Source organism: Gracilinanus agilis, chromosome 6, assembly GCF_016433145.1.
Source record: "Gracilinanus agilis isolate LMUSP501 chromosome 6, AgileGrace, whole genome shotgun sequence".
Taxonomy (NCBI): Eukaryota; Metazoa; Chordata; class Mammalia; order Didelphimorphia; family Didelphidae; genus Gracilinanus; species Gracilinanus agilis.
The window spans coordinates 45,838,608-45,847,690 of NC_058135.1; the positions used below are offsets into that span (position 1 = coordinate 45,838,608).

Here is a 9,083-nt window from a genome sequence, read left to right on the forward strand (position 1 = left end):
GGAGGTGGGGAAGAGGAGGCCGGGTCGGGCCGGGCGGGGGAGGGGCTGCAGCGGGCTGGGCCGGGCCAGCCGAGCGGGCCGCAAGGCCTCTGAGGGGCAGGTGGGCCTCGGGGTAGGCGGGCGGGAGGGTCCACCTCCTCACTGGCGGCCTCCCGACCCGGCTGCTGCGGCGGGTAGGCCTAGGGCGACCTGCATCCCGGACCCCAATCCCAGACAGGGACTAGCGCCCAGATGGGCCCGGGTCTGATAGTGCAGGTACTAGCGAAGCAGGGGCGTCGAAACGTCCGATCCGAATCCGCAGAGCGAGGCTGGGAGGGCGCAGGACTCAGAAGGAGCCTACCAACCGGGGCCAAGCTGCAGGGGGACGGGTGGTACCACCGCACCCCGGAGAGGGGGAGGCGAGCCGTTACCACTGCGGCGCCGAAGGCGCTGACGACTCGGTGCCTGGGCAGGGCGGGAGCCCCAGCCCCTCTCCAGGCCCGTCCCCCATACCGTGTCCAGCCCCGCCCCCACGCTGAGAAAGCCCCGGCCTAGAGGAGCTGGCGGGGATGGGGTGACTGCGTCGTGGGGTTTGGGTAAACCGCTTCCCCGACTCCCCATCTGGGAGCCACTTCGCCGGGGCGTTGGGGTTGTTTCCCTAGGGGACGCTAGCTCGCAGGCCGAACCTCCGGGGAATTCACCCGGCCGAGGGTGTCTAGTTATCGCCTCCATGGTAACCAAAGACTGGCGTACAGGAGGCGGGGCCAATGCAATGCCGGCCTCCCCCGCCGCCAGACCGCCCGCAGTCCCGGCGCACAACCCTTAGCCAAGTGCTTGCCACGGTCCCTAACCTCCAGCTCATCAACTTGGCTCCCCCAACCCCCACATATACCGATTTGTTCAAATTTAACAGTCGAAACCCCCAAAACCTAAAAATGCAAATGTATTACTCATTAGCAAGATTTTTAGCAAAAATTGCTTTATTAGCCATCTGTAGGGAATTAAGATTGCTGTCCCACATATATCCACAAATTGGAGTTTTCATAGTAGATTTCAGCACGTCTTTAATGCTCATTTTTACCGAGGTGTCAGTAGTTTTCACTAGTGAGCCTCAAACTTCATCCCAGGTCCACTGACTTTTTGAAGGCTGATCAAGCACAACACAAGTTGTCAGATCCTACAAACCTTGATAGAACCAATCTAATTTTGGAAATTTAGATTGGCTTTAGGGTGAATTTTCAGGGCAATTTTGAAAGACTATTTCCTAAAGAAACTGATATTTGCAGGACTTATGCCAACTAAAGTTAGAGATCCAGTTGAAACACAAGCTAATAAAATCCTGGTTTTTGCAGTGAAATCCTGATTTGTACCATTATTTTCCATCTTGTTCAGCCCTAGAATTTTCTTGGCAAAGGTACTGGAGTGGTTTATTTCCTTTTCATGGGGAAACTGAGGCAAATGATTTGGCTAGGGTCTCGACTTTAAACTCAGGAAGATCTTTCCAGACTTTCAAGGTTGACACTACCCACTGTACCATTTAGCTTCCTGATTTGCACCTTTCTATTTCACATATATACAAATATGTGAGGGGCAGCTGGGTAGCTCAGTGGATTGAGAGCCAGGTCTAGAGACAGGAGGTCCTATCAAGTTGGGCTTCAGACACTTCCCAGCTTGTGTGACCTTGGCCCCCATCGCCTATCCTTACCACTCTTCTGCTATGGAGCCAATACACAGTATTGACTCCAAGACAGAAGGGTTCTAAAAAAAATAAAAAGTAAACACAAAAATAAAAATATGTGCACTCAAAAAACTAATTAAATAAAACTTAAAAAGACCGAGTATAAGAGCATAAATGTCTCCAGTCCAAGACTAAAGTTAAATAATTCAAGACTAAATTTAAGGGTAATAAGCATTTACAAAGTTGAAAGAACCTGAGGAAAGGGGAAATTTTAACACTATTTTCAATAACCAAAAATAAAGTTGTGACAAGTTTTTTTCATGTCCTTTAAAAAGGGATTCTATAGGGAACCGCTGGTAGCTCAGTGGATTGAGAGCCAGGCCTAGAGACAGGAGGTCCTAGGTTCAAATCTGACCTCAGACACTTCCCAGCTGTGTGACTGGGCAAGTCACTTAACCCCCACGGCCTAGACCAGGGGTTGGCTCTCCAGCCATATCTGGCTCTTTTTGAGGGCCAGATATGGATCTTTCTGCAGGAGTCATAAAGTCCATTTCTTTTCAGGCGCTGTTACAGGAGCACGTACTGTGAGCACTGTACAGCTCTCACGAAATTACATTTTAAAAAATGTGGTGTTTATGGCTCTCACAGCCAAAAAGGTTGCCAACCCCTGGCCTAGACCGTACCACTCTTCTGCCTTAGAACCAATACACAGTATTGATTCTTAAGATGGAAGATAAGTGTTTTAAAATTTAAAAAAATTTAAAAAAAAAGTGAGGGGAGTTATTCTATACATATATGACCCACTCATTAATAGCAATCACCTTTCTTTCATAGGCTTAAATGCTTTTTTCATTCACAGGCCACTATCATTTCAGTCTACTTCATTCAGGATATATAGGATTATATGAGTTGCTTGTATGTCTCAATCTTCTTTTGGCAGCATCTCTTCCCAAGATGATCTTCAACAAAGTTGATATTAATTGGTGTTTAGAAAGGCATGGAGGTATGTACACAAACTGAGGGAAAGACCTTGTTGTGAAAAGCTGCCACAACTTCTAATAATTTAATGTACCATCTATTATGCTCTATTTGTGTTTAAAGAGTATTAGAATCAAAACAGACCCAAGTTTCTACTATAAAATATGAAGATGCAAGAAGCAAACTTGTTTTGGATATGACCTTTATTGAACTTATCCACCAGAGTGGAAATAAAAGTCTGTACAAAACCAAATGTTTGTTACTATAACTTCTGCATCACAATTAAAATCCAAACAGATTTTTAAAAACAGTCAACTCAATCAAAACCCACTACTTCAGAATCAATAGCTTCTTTGAAGCCACAGTAACACTTAAATATGGTTAAGACTTCAATGCAGAAATTTGGTTGGCTGGAAAGCGTAAGTAAGCTTCCAACTTAATCAAAATAGAATTACAAAAAGGCAAAATTGTGGTTTTCACAGAGATACAGTCCACTGGAAATCACCAACACTGGACAGTTGTTTAAGAGTATTTAGAGTCCTGAGATAACATGGAATCCAGGCATCCTTTTAAACAGTCTTCTGTTGTCCTTTCTTTCCGATCAGAGATTTATGGATGTGTGGAATCACACCTATAAGAGTGTTAAGGGATTAGAAGCTTTCTTTTTAAAGCATGAAAGAAATTAACTATTTAAGAGCACTGAAATGGAATCTATTATTTACTCCTCTTTATGGTACTTAAAAGAGGTCATTTGTTATCCAATTAAAAAAAAAATAACATTAGCTTCCCATTTCAGTGAAAGTAAAATGTTCCTTATCATTAATCTGATTTGTTTCAGGAAGTTTACATACAGAATACAAATCGCCTAAATATAGTATTTCTACAAACTCATCTACCAAATTGTACTTCATTAGTTATTTCTACTCTTAAAAACCAAAGACAAGCTTGATCAAAACTTTATAATGATTTTCCCTCCAGCAACTGCAGGTAATGTCAGCTACATACCACCACCAGCAATTGTTGCCTTAATAAGAGAGTCCAATTCTTCATCCCCGCGAATGGCAAGCTGCAAGTGGCGAGGAGTGATGCGCTTCACCTTTAAATCTTTTGATGCATTTCCTGCCAGCTCAAGAACCTAGGGAGAAGAGCCTTAAATCGATTTGATCTCCAATAACTTTACCTGATCCAGGAGAAAGTGGAAGCAAATTTGTTTATGAAGTTCTTTAAACGAAAAAGTTCCCTTTACATGGCAAAGGAGGCAAACTACCCATTTAAGCTAGGTGTTGATGCCAGCTGGAAGGCGGCAGTGTCAGTGACCCCTAGTGCACCCTCGGGCTCCCTCTGGCGTCCAGAAGCTTTGGGTTCCCAGGGCTTTTTGCATCACTTTCCTTCAGACTGGCTCCTCTCCTCCCCCCTTCCCCACCCCACGGAGACAGAACGAGCCCCTTTACCTCTGCAGTTAGATATTCCAGGATGGCTGCACTGTACACGGCAGCAGTGGCTCCCACGCGTCCATGGCTCGTTGTCCTGGACTTCAGATGCCGATGAATACGGCCCACTGGGAACTTAAACAAAAACACAGACCAACGAGAATGCACAAAAAAGGTCTGGCTGGCCAGAGACCGGGTTCAAGCAACACTCCCGCCAAATCTCCACGGGGGGGAGGGGGTTGCCAGTTCCGGGCACACGTGACCGCGTTACCACCGCCCCTCCCGCTCCAGCCCACGCGCGAGGGAGGACCCGCCCGCCCTCCAGAAGGGGCGATCCACCGAGGCGGGGGACGGCAGGCCCCACTGACCTGCAAACCAGCCCTCTGCGAGCGGGAAACCGCCTTTGTCTTCGCCTTTCCGGAGTCCTTCCCAGCCTTCCCGCCAGCCTGGAGGGGGCACACACCCATGCGGGCGGGAGAAGGGGACGGGGGTGGAGGAGCTTAGTCCGGCCGCCTGGCCGCCTGGCCCCCTCCCCCTCCGAGGGGCCTCTCAACGCCCGAGCGGAACATTTCCCGGGGCGCGAGCGGGAGGGGGATGGGAGGAAGGAGGGAGGACGCCCCCGCCTCCCAGGGGCTCGGCGGCTCCCAGCCCGCCAGCTTCGGTGGCGCTGGACAAGCCGCGCGCAGGCCTCCGGGAGCGCGCGCGCGCCCTGTCCCGGGCCCGCGCGACGCCGCGCGCGCGACACCAACCGTCGCCACCGCCACGAGACCGGAGGCGGCTCCCTCCCTCCATCCCTCCCACAACCGTCCCCCTCGCCTCCGCTTCCTTCTCCTCCTCCTTCTCCTCCCTCGCCTAGTCCAGGCGCGCGCGCGCCCCTAACCGCCGCTTCTCCCCCAGGTCCCCGGTGTGTAACGGTACCCTCCCCCTCTCCCCTCCCCCTTCCCCAGCCGGGAACCAGCCCGCGGAATCCTTCAGCTCTTCTGCTAAAGTTTACCATTTTGAGTTGTGCGTGAAGCCCTCTCGCACACACGCTCACGGCAGAGAATGGACCAAGCAAACACCCGGGCAGAGATCCCGCCGGCTACTGCTCTGGCGCACCGCGATTCAAACTGCGCTGTCTCCCGCCTTCCCCGCTCCCTTTATACTGCAGAATGTTCCCTCATCCGGGAACTCGGATCGCCCCCCGCACCAATGGCTGCCACTCGCCCTGGAGACGCGTCCTCGCCGCCTCAGCCAATGAGCATGAGAAGCAAGAGGACGTAGGGGCGGGCTTCTCGCCGCTCTAGCGAGAACTGGAGTCGGGGTGGGGGTGGGGATAATGAAAGAGAAGGCAAAAGGGAGGGGAGGAGAAATGGAGCGAGTTAAGGCGCTCAAGCGTAGAAGCCAGCCAGCCGGCGTCACGTGATTGGGGGCGGCACGGAGGAAGGGCGCGCGCGGAGGCTCCCCGCCGGGACGCCCGAGTGGCACCGCGAGCCCCGCGCTCGGGGATCCAGCCCCAAGTAGTAGTGCAACGCTCCAGGCCGCTGAACCCAAGTCTGTTACCACCCCGCCGCCGCCCCCTCTTTAGTATCCTCCCCGCTCCCTCACCTCTGCCTCTCGCAGGCCAGCATCTTCGGCTCACCCTTTCAGTGTTCAAGGCCTGGAAAAGAGACTCCCCACGTTCCGATTAACCGTGGCAAGCTGGCGTTTCCGCGGCAAACTGCCCTTTGCAGCCAATAGAGGGCTGGTAGGCATGCACGAGCCGCAGCAGGGGATCCCCGCCGAGCCCCATAGACGCTGCCACAAAGGAGGAGGGAGGGAGTTCAAACAAAAAGCAAAGCGTGGTGTGAGGCGAAACTCTGGGGGCCCTGGATGGAGCCGAGCCGTCGGGGTGCTTTTCTCCCCTCGACGCTTGGTTGCGTGACAAATGTATGTCAGTGACTCACTGACAGTTCCCGACGGTCGGTGGGAGCTGCTGCCCGCGGAGTTTCTCTCTGGCAGGCTTGCTGTAGGTCCTGGACCATTACTGATCAGTTACTCAGGCTTGTTTCAACAAATGCACGGCGCGACCCTCTGCCTTATCCAGGAGCTGTTGCAGCTGAATTTATTCTCGCCAAGCATCAGGGCAAAATTTGGGAAATACTAGACTCCAAATAAAAAACAACGCCCAGTCCTTTAGGTTTCATTTTTGATTTGTCTCAGAAGTTGTAGAACGCATCCTCTCATCGTCGGGGATGGGTAAATTATAATAAGGCACAGCTGAACCTAGAGAAGACTCAAACCTTGGGATACGAGCTTCTTGTTTCTATAGCAATGGCTGCTGGGCTTGCAAAATCCCGGAATAGGAAACCTGGCATTTCCTCAAGTGCTGGACAGAGACTTTTTTCCCCCTGACCTTCCTTTCCATCCAATACATTGCCAGGCAGATGTCACACATGCAAACACTTCAAAACAAAGTCAAAGGTATATAGCCAGGAGGTCACCAGTCATAGCTAATATAAAGCTATCCTGGTCTTTCAGGAAGTAAAGGCCAGGATGATGCCAAAGAGCATCATTTTGTACCAAAAATAACCTGATGATTTCATTTCCAAAGTAAAGAAAGGGAGAAACCTTTACCATGTTCAAACCCGGAAAGATAGTAAAGGAGACATTTTATACAAAAACATGAGTTCAAACAGGTGGGGTTTCAAACTTATGAAGTAATTTTGCCTAGAAAAATTTTTGAAGAAGATATTGCAGGAAATCTTCCTTACCACTCAACTTTCCCCACCTCATATCTCTAACCTCATCCATCCAGAATTGATAAAACAGGCAATGATTGGCAGGAGCCAATTTCTTCTCCTCCTTGAGTTATCCCTATATCCAAAACACCAAATAGGAAGCAAAGAGAAGAAAGTATGAATTAGCTCAGAGACCAGAGCTTCACTGATGCTGAGGAGACCAAAATCATAGGTTTAAATGAATTGAGCCAGTGAGCTTTGCACAAAGTAAAGAATATGTTTTTAAGGGCACAGAATCCACTCAACCCTGGCCAACCATATGCTCATAAATGTATACCTTTAATTACAAGAGAGATCAAATCAGAAAATTTGTTTAGCTCAAACCTATTATCACTACTGGAAAAACAACTCCGAGCTCAGTTGTCAAGGTCACTAGCATCATTTTTGTATACAAGAAAAGTACTTCACTGGAATGTTTCCCATGCCCAACCCACATCCATAGAAGAATTTTGGTCTCTCAGAAATAAGAGTTCATGTCATGCATTTCAGTCCTTCATCATTGCTATTTCATCCTCCCCCACCCCCACTTCTCTTTATATCTATTGTTCTCAATGAGATTGTCTGATATTTTTAATCTCTTGTCAGTCAAAAATTATTTATTAAACACTTACATGAAGGACCATAGCTTCTTTTTTCTTTTGTTTCCCTGGGAACATCTAGCATACATTAAAGAAATGTTAGGGGACTTGTTAACTTTCTTTAGCTATTTATTGAGTTGGGCTGTAATCATACAGAATGGGAAAGGACTTCAGAGGTCAATGAACAGGAATTCCTGATATGATCACCCATCCTCTTTTTGAAGAATATCTCTACATCTAAATGCATCTCAGTTCCAGCCTCTGTCTCTAAGACCAGACACTCTAACTTGGTACCTGGAGTCCTGGACTCCTGATTTTTTGAAAGCCCTCTTTTATAATCCAGAGCCAAGGCCCAGTTCACCCTGATGTTCTCACAGCTCATCAGGTTGCTAGCTACCTCATCCTCAACCTCTTTCTCTTTCCATGTCCAGCTCTGGGAACAGTAATCAAATCAACAGGAAAGGATGACTCACAATCCCTGTGACTTCCCAGGCCATCCCTTAAGCAAATCTATTTCCATTAGTATGTAAACTCCTTGAGGGCAGAAACAGTTTTGATTTTTGTATTTGTATCTCTAGTGCCTGGAACATATTAAGTACTTAGTAAATGTTGGCTTGGTTTTTCATTTGTTTTGTTTTGTTTTCATCTTGGGGAACTCACCACTTTTCAGGCAGGCAATTCTACTCTGGAATGACTCTAATTGTTAAAAAGCTTTTCCTTCCATCAAACTGAAATCTGCTCACCACTCTGAAACAAATTATCACATAATTTTAAGCTAAAAGAGAATTCAAAGGTGATCTAGTCTATCGTAGGCCAAGTCTTAAGCAGAGTCAAGATTTAAACTATAACTGTGGAACCTAAAACACAAATTAAAACCAACTTACTAAGACAGGCTTAAAAAGGGCCTAATTCTAAAGTTAAAAGGGATAGAAACTGTTACCTTTGGTAGTTACTACAAACAACAATTATGCAGAAAAGAAGGCATCAATTTACCCCTCCCCACAGCAACTGCAGGATTGAGGACTCACCCAAGCCTCTATAAGGTTCAGAAACCCCACCTACCTCATCCCTTTCTTAAGGAGCCAACCTACTTTACCAACTGCTAGAGTTGCCTAGTGTATATAATAGCTCTGGAAGGAGACCATAGAAGAAAAAGAAGGGAAAACTAGAAGTGGGAAGAATCATTCTCCCCCAACATCCCTTTTATCCACATAAAACCAAGGCAGTTCTTACCTTGCAGTTTAACTCATTCATTTGATAGACGAGCCCCATTTCAGTTACCTAGGTAGTAAGTAGTATAACTTGGATTTCAACTCAGTGCCTCTGTCTCCAAAGCTTGTTCTGCTTAGTAAATCATGCTCTCTGTGGTTCCTGGTTCTGCTGGCCAAGGTGTGGTAAAAAGTGTAAGCCCTCTTCTAAACAGCAATTCAATACTTCCACACCGCTATCCTGTCCATCCAAAGCATTCTCTTCTCTAGACCACAGATTTGCCCAACTCCTTCAACCAATCCTTGTATAAAGTGGTTTTTGCTTTCCCCTCATTTTTGTCCTGGGCAGCCAAGTGGTGCAGTGGATAGACTTCAAGGCCTGAAGTCAAGAAGATCATCTTCGTGATTTCAAACCTGTCCTCAGATACAAACTATGTGACCCTGGGCAAATCCTTTAACCCTATTTGCCTTAG

General features: G+C 47.9%; 1 protein-coding gene across 1 annotated transcript; it reads right to left on the bottom strand.

Annotated features, from left to right (window-relative positions):
• Positions 1–2,820: 2,820 nt before the first annotated feature.
• On the bottom strand, positions 2,821–5,272 carry LOC123253100 (histone H2A.Z). Its single transcript, XM_044682388.1, has 5 exons — positions 5,060–5,272; positions 4,434–4,511; positions 4,087–4,200; positions 3,641–3,770; positions 2,821–3,266 (listed from the first exon to the last, which is right to left on the bottom strand). The coding sequence occupies exons 1-5, from the start codon at positions 5,060–5,062 to the stop codon at positions 3,205–3,207; spliced, it is 387 nt and encodes a 128-aa protein (XP_044538323.1). The 5' UTR covers positions 5,063–5,272; the 3' UTR covers positions 2,821–3,204.
• Positions 5,273–9,083: the final 3,811 nt, after the last annotated feature.